This window comes from Petromyzon marinus, chromosome 4, assembly GCF_048934315.1.
Source record: "Petromyzon marinus isolate PM22_M1 ecotype Great Lakes invasive population chromosome 4, UKy_Petmar_22M1.pri1.0, whole genome shotgun sequence".
Lineage (NCBI taxonomy): Eukaryota > Metazoa > Chordata > Hyperoartia > Petromyzontiformes > Petromyzontidae > Petromyzon > Petromyzon marinus.
In genome coordinates, this window is record NC_133670.1 from 13,259,545 (window position 1) to 13,274,656 (window position 15,112).

The 15,112-nt window shown below is 43.7% G+C and overlaps 1 protein-coding gene across 6 annotated transcripts in view; it reads left to right on the top strand.

The window, feature by feature from the left end:
* LOC116938675 (protein TANC1-like) overlaps positions 1–15,112 on the top strand; it is a 119,074-nt gene that overhangs the window by 60,198 nt on the left and 43,764 nt on the right. For all 6 annotated transcript variants that reach the window (XM_032946137.2, XM_032946138.2, XM_032946139.2 and 3 more), the window contains 4 exons: positions 9,566–9,691; positions 11,096–11,377; positions 12,577–12,728; positions 14,830–15,061. In XM_032946137.2, the coding sequence (XP_032802028.2) occupies positions 9,566–9,691; positions 11,096–11,377; positions 12,577–12,728; positions 14,830–15,061 (792 nt within the window). The remainder of the gene's footprint in view (positions 1–9,565; positions 9,692–11,095; positions 11,378–12,576; positions 12,729–14,829; positions 15,062–15,112) is intronic.

Genomic DNA, 15,112 nt, shown 5'->3' on the forward strand with positions numbered 1-15,112 from the left:
GGAAGTTAAAAATGCTGAGATAAGCAATTTAATTATGACTCAGAGGATTACACTCGGGCTAGCATTGTCTCAATTGTGTGATGAACAAACCAGAACTGAATTACATTTGTTAAATACTCAGAACATTTTCATATGCAGACATGTCTTGTGCCGTCTATGTTCAGTAGAGCCTTGCTATCCCCACGCTTTTGTAAGGCAAGTACACATTTTTGTTTAGTTTGACACAGTATGTTGTGTAATGTGAGAGATTTGTGAGAGGTGTGTGCATACTGCACCACTGTAGGTCTCTGTTAATTGGCATGTTATGTACTTCTATGGTTGCTTGTCTGAGAAAAATGATGGCACATGGTTCTCAATGGGAAATTGTAAGGTATTCTGGCTTTACTATCTTTAAGGCTCTGTGGGTCAAAGGGCTTGCATTCCAGCCATACCAACCCCAACACAGCTTGGTATTCAGTGACAGATGTGTTTCGTTGCTTAGCTTTTACCCACAAGCATATCCACATGCAGCAAGGAAACTTTCCATAAATAAGTTATCTTTCTTGGGTCAGTGCATAACTCATGTTAATAATTTCCATTACTCGTGGATATAGGATTTTGCACCAACCTGGCTTGAGTGATGGTATTTAGAAATTTAAGAGGGACAGGCCACGAATGGCTTTGCCAAGTGATTGTGAAGTTTTGACGGCAGTGTAAGGCTGTGAGGAGCACAGACTGTAAATGGAGTTCTGCTGAACAACGGTAGTGAACTGTTTTGACCGCATTAATCAATATATTTGCGGTGTGTTATTTAAGACGAAATTGATCAGTCAGTTAATTTCAGTGGATTTTTTTTACAGTCGCCACCGCATCAAGCTAATTTGGCGTTATATAAACAATGTAGCCATTTCCAGATTAATGTAATGCGTATTAATCTTAAGTATTCAAACAGCATTTGTACAACACTAGCAGGATTTAGCGGTTAATATCTCATGTCAAATGTGGAAATAACTTCTAAACATCTACTCCCTTTTAAAGTGTTTCCTGCCTTTATATGTTGTATTTAAAGGAAAACTGGGCAGCTAATGCATTGTTTGAGAGTTCCTTCGTGTTTCCTAGGGAGACAATGTGCACTCAAAGTGCGGCACATTTTAGCATTTTGCTCCACTGACCCTTTCACAAAACAGAGACCCAAGTTGACAAATGCAGTTGAGACCATTTCATCTTCATACTGCTGACCTCATCGTGACGGCTGGATTTTAATCAGTAGGCGATTTTTCCGTGACTGGATAGCAGCAGTTTTTTTTGTTACATCAAGATAGCCTGCACGCTTAACAGCGTTTCCAGGGGTTAGCTGAGGCCAACGAAAGTAGAGGACATTCAGTGCATATTTTGCACAAATATGCAACCAAGCAACAAAACGAGTAATGGTAACCGTGTCTGGTACCCACACAACTTATGCTAACCACCTGGTATTGTGAAACTATCTAAAGCGAAGTGAACCACTGGTAAATGTGCAATTTCCATGCTTGATACTGAAACAGGCAGCCCTAATGTGGCGCAGTGGAGCATTTTTATTCCCCGTTCCCTGCTGGTTAGCAGGCACGGGACCAGCGGTGAGGAGGCTTGGCTGGTATTTAGCCACGTGCACCTGAAGTGGCCTAAAAATCCTGCACCCTTCATTCAGATGAGCTTTTTTTTTCAACAAAATTGAAGGCAAGAGGTGTGGTCTGTGCACATTCATTAATAAATATGCGAGTACTATGCGCCACAGTGGCGAGATGTTAACTACCTCGCCTGGAATGAAGGAGGTCGTTGGTTTGATCCCGACCCTTGACGCCTGTAGATTTGTAGTTTAAATTTTCTCCTCGTCGTCGCAAGGATTTTTCTCCAGGTCCCCGAGTTTTGCCCTCCACATGTTTGGCTGCTGTACATTTCCACATGATAAGCCACTTTGTTGAGCTATCATTTGTGGCCAGGGCACTTCTGAAAAAGAGCTACATCGCTCAATGTACCTTACCTGGCAAAATAATAATAGTCGTTTTAAATAAATTATAACGTCATTCAGGACCAACTCCCTCCTTATGTCATTCAATAATTTTTCTTGAATTAAAAATCCTTAAGGACCTGGTCAAACAACCCAAGCAGGACCCTTCTGAAAAAAAGTCTTCAGACCTCAGTAAGGCTCTACCAGATGTATAAAGGACGGTATTAAAGTATAATAACTGCAACATTCTGAGATAAGTGCATTCCTGCATCAAAAATGGGGTTTCCGAAAGTATCAAAAGTGCCCGATCATTTATTATTACGACAGCATAGCGGTTCCTGCGGCGTTGTGACCTTGAATGGGCAGACACAAAGCAAAGCATGGAAGAAAGCTGCTCCACGTTGAACCCATCTCTGTGGCTCATACCGGCCTCGATTACGATGATAGATGTGATTTATATAATATAAGGACTTAGAAAATCTGCAACAGCTTTAGCAGTCATGCCCCCTATTTCATCTGCCCATGCCGGGGCCGGCTTTGCTGTGTGGAATGTTAGGAGCCAGGGCAATGAGAGTGCGTAATCGGTGGCAGTCAGGGTTTGCTTGAGGTGAAGCCGTGCCCTCGTCTCAAAAGCTTCTTTGTGCCATTTAACAGGGAATGGTGCGGCGTGTTTTCCGTTTCATGTAAGGCTATAGCCGTAGTAGGTCCGAGGCTCCGAGCAGCTGCATAATGGGGCTCTGTGTGGCTCGTGCTCACCCTGGCCGTGATTGCAAATAATCTCGTGCAAATTCGATACCGTTCAGGTTCACCTTGAAGAGTGTTGAGTCACGGAGGCAAAATTTTGATTGCAGAATGGGAGGTGGTTTTATTATTACAGTGAGGGAAAAAAGTATTTGATCCCCTGCTGATTTTGTACGTTTCCGCACTGACAAATAAATGATCAGTCTATGATTTTAATGGTAGCTTTATTTGATCAGTGAGAGACAGAATAACAACAACAAAATCCAGAAAAACGCATGTCAAAAATGTATAAATTCATTTGCATTTTAATGAGGGAAATAAGTATTTGACTCCCTCTCAATCAGAAAGATTTCTGGCTCCCAGGTGTCTTTTATACAGGTGACAAGCTGAGATTAGGAGCACTCCCTTTAAGAGTACTCCTAATCTCAGCTTGTTACCTATATAAAATACACCTGTCCACAGAAGCAATCAATCAGATTCCAAACTCTTCACCATGGCCAAGACCAAAGAGCTCTCCAAGGATGTCAGGGACAAGATTGTAGACCTACACAAGGCTGGAATGGGCTACAAGACCATTGCCAAGCAGCTTGGTGAGAAGGTGACAACAGTTGGTGCGATTATTCACAAATGGAAGAAACACAAAAGAACTGTCAATCTCCCTCGGCCTGGGGCTCCATGCAAGATCTCACCTCGTGGAGTTGCAATGATCATGAGAACGGTGAGGAATCAGCCCAGAACTACACGGGAGGATCTTGTCAATGATGTCAAGGCAGCTGGGACCATAGTCACCAAGAAAACAATTGGTAACACACTACGCCGTAAAGGACTGAAATCCTGCAGCGCCCGCAAGGTCCCCCTGCTCAAGAAAGCACATATACATGCCCGTCTGAAGTTTGCCAGTGAACATCTCAATGATTCAGAGGACAACTGGGTGAAAGTGTTGTGGTCAGATGAGACCAAAATGGAGCTCTTTGGCATCAACTCAACTCGCCGTGTTTGGAGGAGGAGGAATGCTGCCTATGACCCCAAGAACACCATCCCCACCGTCAAACATGGAGGTGGAAACATTATGCTTTGGGGGTGTTTTTCTGCTAAGGGGACAGGACAACTTCACCGCATCAAAGGGACGATGGACGGGGCCATGTACTGTCAAATCTTGGGTGAGAACCTCCTTCCCTCAGCCAGGGCATTGAAAATGGGTCGTGGATGGGTATTCCAGCATGACAATGACCCAAAACACACGGCCAAGGCAACAAAGGAGTGGCTCAAGAAGAAGCACATTAAGGTCCTGGAGTGGCCTAGCCAGTCTCCTGACCTTAATCCCATAGAAAATCTGTGGAGGGAGCTGAAGGTTCGAGTTGCCAAACGTCAGCCTCGAAACCTTAATGACTTGGAGAAGATCTGCAAAGAGGAGTAGGACAAAATTCCTTCCTGAGATGTGTGCAAACTTGGTGGCCAACTACAAAAAAAGTCTGACCTCTGTGATTGCCAACAAAGGTTTTGCCACCAAGTACTAAGTCATGTTTTGCAGAGGGGTCAAATACTTATTTCCCTCATTAAAATGCAAATCAATTTATAAAAAAATTACATGCGTTTTTCTGGATTTTGTTGTTGTTATTCTGTCTCTCACTGTTCAAATAAACCTACCATTAAATTATAGACTGATCATTTCTTTGACAGTGGGCAAACGTACAGAACCAGCAGGGGATCAAATACTTTTTTCCCCTCACTGTATTAATTAAGTTTTACACGTAGGCTTTCGCGACCAATATTATTCATAATAAAGGTTTTTGGGTTAGATCGCGTTATTTATAAATGTGTCGTAACCCTCCACCACCCGACATGGCCAATCAGCAAAAAAGTGTCACGTTGACAAAAGACAAATAGTTCATTACTTTAGCCCACCGGTGTGTTGAAGAGTGAATCCACAACATTTACAGTTTGAGTACGACGTTTCGCTGGTAATTACATCCAGCATCATCGGGCAATTCGCCAGAGTGGTAAAGCCCTCACTTGCTCCCGGTCTTAAATAGAGCAGCAAGGTGACGTAATCATTTAACTCATTCAGGTGCAGTGATTTGAGGGGGGGGTATTGTAATTATATAATCGATTGGTAATCAGTCAATGGTTGTGAGTAGTAATGAGTTGTAGATTAGTAATTAGTTGTAATGTGTGTTATTGTGATTATATGCTACGTTAGTAATCCGTTAATTAGTATGTGTTTCCCCTATAAGGAATTGTAATATGTACTTAATAATACACTTCCAAGCCGCACTAAGCCTGTAGCTGTCAGAGCGATTAAAGTTATTTCTATTTCTGTCAATTTCAATGGACTCTCTAATTAGTATTTACCAGTAATAATTAGTTTTACACAACACTTCAACGTTATCAAACTCAATTGAGTGTCCTTGTTGACAAGCATGTTCTGCCACTGCCGACAGTTATGTTTGAGATAATTTAATATTTCTTTGGTGTTCTTTTAGTCTTATGCTGATGTTACATCCCGTCTGTCCAATATAGCATTTGCCACATAAACAAATAATCCGATATACACCTTCTGTCACAATAACACACATTACAACTAATTACTAATCTACAACTCATTACTAATCATAACCAATGACTGATTACTAATCTATTATATAATTACAATACCCTCCCCCCCCTCCGCCTCAAATCACTGCACCTGAATGAGTTAAATGATGACGTCACCCTGCTGCTCTTTAAGACCGGGAGCAAGTGAGGGCTTCACCATGCTGGCGAATTGCCCGATGATGCTGGATGTTATTACCAGCGAAACGTCGTACTCAAACTGTAAATGTTGTGGATTCACTCTTCAACACACGGTGGGCTAAAGTAGTGATCTTTTGTCAACGTGACACTTTTTTGTTGATTGGCCGTGACGGGTGGTGGAGGGTTACGGCACATTTATAAATAATGCGATCTAACCCAAAAACCTTTATTATGAATGTATTAATTAAGCTTGCGAAAATATATATACATGAATGGTAGATTCAGTCAGTTTCAGTTAAGATAATTTAAATGTAATTTTTTAAATGTTTATTAAATTTTTTCAAACAATTCCTCTTCTTCTGATAGTTTTTCCATGTTATTACGTCATGTATCTAGGGCCATTGCTGACATTCTACTTTGGAGCAGTTTTGTCAATACATCAATCACTTTATGGGCGATTACAGTGAATTATACTTTGGCTTTAATTTGGGTGCTATATACAGCATACATTGATTAATATACCCAACTGACTACAGTTTGCCAAGCAGTGGTTTGGTTTTTGCACTCTCCAATGCACAATTGACATCTGATTAAGGTTCTCCTAGTGTGAAAATCATACCAGTGAGTGTCCCGTGGCTCAGTTGGTGCGAAAGGCAGAAAGGAGCCCCATAACTAAACTGCAATTACATGTGCTTGTCTCGGCACAAGTGTTGGTAAAAGGGCGGATTCGTGCTTGGATGATGTGCGAAGAAGCACTGTGTGCCTGAATAAGCGACAAAAATACCGGGTCATTGAAGGGTCAGAGCTGTAGAACGTGTACAGCGGGTAATGTGCCGCAGAGTAGCAGCGATGAGACACCCATTATCTTAGCAGGTTTATAAAGTCACTGGCTGTCGGCACGTTTGTGGCCTTTTCATTTGGAATTTTAGCAGGTGATTTGCAACCAGAATCGAACAGTCATCCCTTTCTTGTGGCCAGCGGCTTCTGTGCCCAATGAGAGCTTTAAAAAATGTGGTTTATAACTTAACTTAATTTGGCATTTTTATTTTGTGTTCTCTCATTTAAATAAAATGTCCCCCGTTTGTAGCTATTAAAGAGTTTTATGAATACTTTCTCGGCAGTCCTTATCTAGTGGATGGGAATCTTAATGTTGATGGGGGAGACCAGTCTGCGAAAGGATAACCATTGGTAGATAATAATAATTGAAACGACATCATTATGACAACGGTGTCCCCTTCGCCATCCTTCACAGCCCCAGTGTGGTGAAGTATAGCCAAACAATCCCCATGGCCGACATGGCACAGGGCAGTTCTTCATCTTGCAGTGGATTAAAAAAAAAAGTGTTTAAATATTGTTATTGATGTGTGCTATTTATGATAACGCAGCACTGTATTGCACATTCACACACAGACGCAGTGCATGCAATCGTACACGCACGCTAAACATTTACTCCCACTGGATGCCAGGGCCTCTGAACAGGGAATAGGAACCTCTGGTAACAATTACCAATCGTTTGGTTGTCTCTCCTCATTCTCCCACCTATTGTGAGTGCCACTAAGAGCACATCTATTAGTAATCTGTGATTGCCCCAAGCACAGCTGCGGGTGCCGCATTACAAGCAAACCTTGGGTGTGAATGGCAGCCTCCGAGGTCTCGTATACGTGCGCCATGGCTGACGGTCTCCCTCAGGAGCGTCGAGCAAACAACGGCCTTCCTTGAAACCACGCCTGTCCGTCAGTCACTCTTCGAGCGTTTGCTTTTTAAGACCTTGCAGCTGCCCAGTTCAAGGTTTATGTTGCAGACACTTTTTTTGCGAATCTGCTTTTGGTTCCTCGGGTAATACTTTATAATGTGACAGATGTCCCTGATGGGTTTACATCGGATAGCTGCCAAATATAAATAAATAGATAACTGGTTAAATCTGTATTTATTTGCATGCAGTGCTAGCCCCCCTAGCTGGACTTTATCCCAGTTATTTTTTTCTCTCATGAGAATTGGTGGGGATACAAAAGATGCCCATGCTGCCTATGTACTGCTTCAGTCCTTCCTTCCCCTGGGCTGTTGCAATGTGGGTCTTACTGCAGGTGCTTTGCTAAACACTTTGCTTTTTTTCTAAATTCCTCCGTGAAAAAAAAAGCCCCGAGAGAGAGGGGAAAAAATATCTTTCCCAAGCTGACGTAGGGATTGTGTGCAAAGAAAGAGCCTTTTGTAGGTCGTTGCTGTGCGTTAATGCGTAGTCGTGTAGAGTGGTGAATGTACGCCGACTGGCTGTGTACCTTTTTGAGGACTGGAGGCAAAATGAAGTGCTTTGTATTTCACTGGAAGTAGCCGTTTAGGTGGGGTTTCACCAGTTCCCCTTAAACCCATGCAGGCTGCCCCATTTGTGAACTGAAATAGATATATAATTGAATCTCACATTATGATGCAATGGACCTAATTTCATGATCGTTAGGCATGTTGAGCATTGCAGCCTGAAAATGTGAATGCATTGTCCCCTGCAGCCTCATGTACCTCACCACTTTATTGACTTCTTGTTAAATTCTGCCCCAACACAGTATATTTGCAGCATGGCCTTATGATAATATAATAGTCCACATAAAATATAAAACCTAGATAGTTGACGCTTTGGTTGAAATGTAGTTCGTTCAAAAACTTTCCTTAAACAGCTATGATACACTATCTTGGTGCTCAGAATTAAGCTCGAGGTATGGTTAAAAATAATGTCATCATGATCAGTCAGTCATTCATTCATTATCAAGTCATCAACGTAAAATCCAGAATAGTTAAGTGAATACCACATGGTGAGGTTATGCCATGTGCTGTGCCATCAACCCCAGTTGTCTAATGGAAAGACTGGCTCCTCCCATAGCAATATGGAGTTTCCTCCACCAGCTCAGGACTGTCACTGTAGATTAACACTGCCTCCTCCGGCACCTCTGACCACAGACACCTTAAATAATAATGTTCAGTTTAGAAATGTCAATGGCCCAAGTCATCAGCCATCAGCCATGATCTATCCGCTGCCGGATGAAGTACCCCCTCATCAATGGCCTACATATTCACAGTAAATCAGAAGCTTTATTTAAACTGGAGGAATCTGATAAGCTCCTTTTTAACAGGTATCCAGTAACATTCCATTTTAATAAAGCCAACACAACCCTGTCCTTACAATGCAACAAGCCATGCTAAGCATGAAAAAGATGAAAGGGCTGCACTCACTGCTTAAATGCATAGTTGCCCATTAAGGACATGTGTGCCAGTCTGGATCCCTTCACTCCGAGGCTCTCGCTTTGTGCACGTATGCCATGCTCCATGTGTTTTAACCCCATGTGATAGCCATATCAACATTCATGCCGTGCTTGACAGAGGACAGCATGGAGCTTTTCAATGCCAGACATGTTTTATCAGTCATGGCATTCACCCTGATGCTCTGTACACTGCTGCAGTGCTCAGCTCACATCCTCTGCCTGCCTCACAGCGCAGCAGGGGCGGTGCTTTTAGTACTGTATTTATGGGTTTCCTTAATAATAATGCTTCTTTATATAGCTAAGTCAGCCCTATGTAATTTATGCTTAATCGTAAATATGATTTTCTAAGGACTGCTTTTGGGAAATTAGTTCAGAGTGGCGACGGGCGCAGTAGACATCTCTCTCTCGATATTTATAGGATTTAATTAATTGAGCATTAAGGTGGTGGAGCAGAGAAGCTTGTTGTGTAGGAGGGCATTTTTCTTTAATTGTGTAATTTTATGGAATTTATAGAGCAATCTAATGGGTGTGGGGATACTTTATTGCTAATTATGGAGGGCCTGTACTTTGTAGTTAAAATGCGATAATTGGAGTGTATTTTAAATAAGAAAGTGGTGTTATTACATGCTGGGTAAAATACGTATTTGTTTAAACCCCACATGCATTGCCGGTTGTTTTTTTTGTAGCACTATTCATTGTCATTTTTACATTTTAATGCATTCACCTGCAACCTTTATTATTGTTTTAATCTAGTATTTTAAGTGTGCTACTCTAACTGTGTTTTATTGTGTCTTCTTGTGTGCTACTCTAACTGTGTTTTATTGTGTCTTCTTCGCCTGCTGCCTTCGCTGCCGCTGCACCACTTTGACTCATGTAGCCACGAGCTCGGCCAAGCTGGAGGACCTCTCCTACTTGGACGAGCAGCGCTGCACTCCGCTCCGCACCTCCATCCGCATGCCGCGGCAGCAGGCAGCCGCCGGTCGGCTTCAGCAGGAGCTGCGAGGTGATGGCATGGTCCAGAAGAGCCCTCCTCCCCCTACCGTCACCCTCTTACCAGCTCATCATCATGAACATCATTGTTATCGTCATCATCATCGTTATCATCATCTCAATCTTCATGAACATCATCATCATTCCTTTATTCGTGTGGGTTTTTGGGGTGCTGGTATTGCTTTGACCATCAACTCTCTGGTGGTCTTGTGTGAACTGCACAACATCTGATGCCTGACTGCCTGTCCAAGCCTCTGTATTCATCATACAGCTGCTCCTTGACTGACTTTTCTTTATCCTTCCAGATTGCGCCTTGAAGGATCGTGTTGTCAAATCATTGCAGCTTCCTCCTCTTTGCTTTTGCCAGCAGTGCCTCTTGTACCCTGATCTTTTTTAGTCATCTCCGCACGAATTTACTTATTTTACAATGGGCAGTGTATGGAATTTGAGGCAGTCTTTGGAAGCACTACATCTCAAAAGCCTAGATTATCTTCCTGGTGTCAGTTGTGTAGTGTAGATGAATCACAGCCATGTAATGCTCAAGATTAATATTACCCTTGTCTAAAGAAGATCTATTTTAGTCTGCCCATATCTTGACTTAAAGCGTTCGTGACTGCAGGACTTTACAGAAAGACCGAAAGAATATCTGCCCATATCCTTCTTAGTTTTTTCTAACATTTTTGTTGCCGTGGCCAATCTGGTCTTAACCTCGTTTTCTGGTCTTCTGTCCTCATTCATGTTTGTTCCTAAATGTTCAGAGGAGCTAACTCTTGAAAAAAAAAAATCCCCCCTGATTATTTGTCCTCAATTACTTGATCACTAATCCTATGAGTCATCACCCTGCCTTCTCACCACCCAGTTTCTCTTCGAGCTGACTTCCCTACGATTAGCATCATTCGACGAGGGCTCACGTGACCTATGAGCCTATGTGCTACACATTATCACCAGGCAGTGTGTTGTGTGGTGTTGACATGGGCATACAGCTGTGAGAATTGCCTCTAGTAGGGTAAACTGTCTCACAAACAAAACATTTTCCCGATGCTCAAATGACAAACGATGTACAGTACTATTTCCTTGTGGCCCAGTCGGCAAATGCGCCACCACTTTTGTCATTAATGAGCACTGTCTTGTAAATGAAAATAAACCTTTGAGTAACCAGGCTGCATTTATAAGTGCTGAAGTTGTAAGCGTTTTCTGCCTCAGCAAACACAGTCCCTGAATTGTATTACCTGCAACCTTTCCTGTCAACAAGAATAAATACCTGCTGTATTACATTTGAAAGACAGTCACTCCATAAGCTATTTGTGCACCGTGTGCATCTCTGCCTTTCCACACCTCACTGTGTTGGGGTCTCAGAATTGGGTCCGTGTGGTTGTCGGGTTCGGAGTTCATTGCCGTGTTTTCCCCGTCCCTACAGCTCGCTTCTACCCGTTCCAACCACCGGAGGCTGTCCTAAAGCCCCTGCTCTTCGAGGTGCCCAGCATCACGGCTGACTCCGTGTTCGTGGGTCGGGACTGGCTCTTTCACGAGGTCGAGGTGGCACTGTGCAGCGCCGACTCGCAGCGTAGCCGCGGTGCCATGGTGGCCGGGGACATCGGCTTCGGAAAGACGGCACTGGTGTCGCGGTTGGTGGCGCTCAGCTCGCATGGCAACCGCATGAGGCAGATCGTGTCGAGCAGTTCCAACCCAGCCCCCAGGGGTGAGTGTGGGCCAAACCCCGCAGCGCCTGCCCAGGCAGCAGTGGCGATTTGCGACTCTGCCTTTGTCTTGGCAATGTGTGCAGGTGCTTCATTTGAATAATAGGTTGCAGAGGAAGTGGCGACATCTGAGCTTCCTCCACAGGATGGGAGGATGAAATCCATGCAGTTTCCTGCAAAAGAGCCGGTCTGGCTAGGACCCAGCTCTGAAGCTTTGTTGTTTTCATATAAATATGTTGCTTCCGCCTTGCATTTATCAATAAATCGCCTGCACGTGTCGTCTGAAACTGGGAAAGTCGAGTTGGAGATGCCAGTCCCTTCAAACCAGAGCCACTGCTGCAAATCTGGCCATAAAGCTGTCTTTTGGATTGTACGTGCAAAATGTTACGATATTGTTTGCCGTTTTCCAAAGGTTTTTGCTTCTGCAATAGGTGTTTAATGCTATTTTGTTTTTCTTGATAATAAGCTTGGAGGACCAAAAGTGGATATAGAAGCTGATCCTGTTGAGCATTCATGTGATATATTGTTGTAGTGGCAGTTTAATTTTCTTACAAAGCCCACCCTTGCAAGATTGTAAAGTTCCTCTATTTAATACTTTGTAATTTTTGAGAGTGCAAAAACACAACATCGAATTAAAAGAAATGTAATATATTTGCTGGGGGGTTATGCTACAAGCTCAGAATAGATGGGTGTTGGTGCTCACTATATTTCTTACACTGGCTAAAGTTGTCTACATTTGTTTTCAAATATCGAATTCAAGCATAATGAAAAAATATGTTGCAGAAAAGCCACATTTCTTTCCATAATATTGACAAAATTGAAGCAGGTAGGTATGAGATGATTCATTAATTCATTGCTCAAAGGTGATTGTTATGTTAATAATATGCACATCAAATCATGCATCTCAGAATCGATTACTGAAGGCATGTAAATGATATGCAAAATATAAGTTGATATTCCCTTCAGGCTAATGGAGTGGATACACCTTTTTTTTTAATGGGAATACAAATGAAACAGCAAAAATGTAAGGTCCCTTTATTAAAATCGCGTCCATCAATAGTGACAAACTGTTGAGCAACACGCGCATTGTAGCGAGCACTGCAGATTTTTGGATAATAACCCCGGGGACAGGTTAAGGGCCCCGCCAGTAGCTTGGCGCTCATCTCCAGCTTGCTCCGCTTGCGCTGGTGTCTGCGAGCAGGTGCCGACTCCCTGCAGGAGCTGTCCCTCACCTACACGCCACAGCCCAGCCCTCACAGCAGCAGCGCCAGCCTGGTCAGCACGGGCAGCTGCCCAAGCACCCCCGAGCTACGGAGGCTGCGCGAGGGAGCTGTGACTCGTCTGGCCGCGCGGGTAACCCCCTCGCACCCGAACAGCCAACTACTTCCATCACTTATTCAACTCAAGGCTTTTGGGATTGAACGGTTAAAGGTTTCGCTAAAGTTTTCTTAAGGATTTAATGCCTGCCGCCCAAGGTTGGAACACAATCTGGATGCATTGCAGTGTGGTGGTGGTGGTGGTGGTAACGAACACACCCATTAACAGCGACTTGGAAGCGTTGGTGGATCACGCAGGAGGCTACAATGTGTGCTTGCTTGGCAAACATGTTGCTTCAGTAGACCTCCTTTGCCAGTACCAAAATGTAATAATAGGGTTTTCCCCTTTTTTCTGGCAACAAAACTGAAACCTTTTTACAAGGATTCATGTCTGCATTAACCACAATCAATACCTGCAGTCAAAATGCAAACAAAAAACATACTATGATAATATATGCATTGTCCTTGAAACTGAAAAGAAAGCCGTCCCTTGGTGTGGACCAATCAGTTTCAAGGACAATGCATATATTATCATAGTATGTTTTTTGTTTGCATTTTGACTGCAGGTATTGTGGTTAATGCAGACATGAATCCTTGTCAAAAGGTTTCAGTTTTGTTGCCAGAAAAAAGGGGAAAAACCCTATTATTAAACATGTTGCTGTTGTATTTAAGCAGGAAAGCAAATAGAGTGTGCAGCTTGACTGTTCTCCGCTGACGTATGTATGTTTTCTGTGCGCACTCAGATTTTCTTCCACATGTGGACGTTAGGAATTGGTCAAATTTCCTCGGCAGAATCCTCCTTATAAAGAGCAGTGACTCAGTGTTGCTTTGGTGGGTAAAGGGTAGAATGTAAAAATGCATATGATCTAATTTGTATTGATGCAGAACAAAGATGCACCAACTGGATGAAATCCAACAATAACAGGTGTCCAGTCTGATAATAATTTTGGCCCATGCACAGCAACAATAGTGATGGAGTATTCACGTACAGAGAGAAGCCTTGAAGCAAGTCTGTTTATACACCGGCAATGATAATTAGCTGGTGTTGGAATAGATGATGTGTGCTTACTTCGTGGGCTCTTGGGTTTCTGTGTTAAAAAAGCAGCCTTGGCCTCCGATCATGTTTTGTGCGGATATTGTTAAAAATATTTGTCACCTTATCGACTATAAGAATACAAGCGTAGAGCTATCTTGATCAAGACTTTTTTTAATTGCCAGCCTTCACAGGTTGAACTTTGCTCAGTGCGTGCCAGTTTGTTTATGCTTGTGATGAGCATGTCAATCGATTTCTCTAATTTGTAATTGTCTCACAGCAAGATTTATAACGCTTTCTGTCCGGCTGTGTAGGGCCATGGCATTAGTGCTTGTCTGGCAGTCAGATATTAATGACTTCAATTTCTGAGCAGGGGTCAACCCTCCATATTTAAAAACATTGTACCACACTGTGGGAAAGCAACTATGGTCATGTACTGTCTCAGGCTCATCAAGTTAGATTCGTTTTTTAGCTTACATTCACTCGGAGCTTGGGGAAGGTTACTATGCACTACCGAAAGTTAATACATAAGTGTTTTACAGCCCTTTTCTCAACCCGTTTCTGGATTCAATTCCTAAAATTCGCCTTATGCAGTGTCAGTCATGGAAGTTGGTTGTTGGCCGTACTTCACCACGCTTGTTATTGCGGGTGGATGCAAGAAGGGTGCCTACTATCGGTTCAGATAGCACTTGCAGCTGATTTTAGCCACGGTCAGGAATCCAACTTAAGTGACTGGGTTCAAAACAAAGTGCGCTAACCGCCGTGTCACGAGCTTCAAACAAATAAAGGTGCAGCCCTGAGGTTTCTTGTCCACGACCCTGTTGGCAGAAGGTCCTCCACTAGAGCGAGAGCCAGAGAACCACCTTTAGAGGTTATTTGTCCTACCCATCCACGATGGCTAGATGTCTTGGAAGATGTGGGAGTAGCCCAGACTTCATCCCACCTCATGTAATCTCCCGAAAGACTAACTGTGGTGTACCCATTTATACCCCTGCGTGGATAGAGGTGGCGGAGATTTAAGAAACTCGCCCGGTGTGTTAATTGCCTGGAGCCGCCCTGTTTATAAAGTTGTCCGCTGGTGTTTTGCGTGATGTGTCTCTCAAAGGTGGTGTCCTACCACTACTGCCAGGCTGACAACGCCTACACCTGCCTGGTGCCCGAGTTTGTACACAGCACGGCGGCGCTATTGTGCCGCTCACCGCAGCTGCCCGCGTACCGCGAACTGCTCATGCGGGAGCCGCACGCGCTGCCCGTGCTCAGCCTGCGCTCGTGCGTGCAGGACCCGGCCGCCGCCTTCCGCCGCGGCATCCTCGAGCCGCTCTCCACGCTGCGCAGAGGTCGTGCCCCTTGACTTAACCCCTCCTGCACCCGGCAAGCGCGCGTGGTCG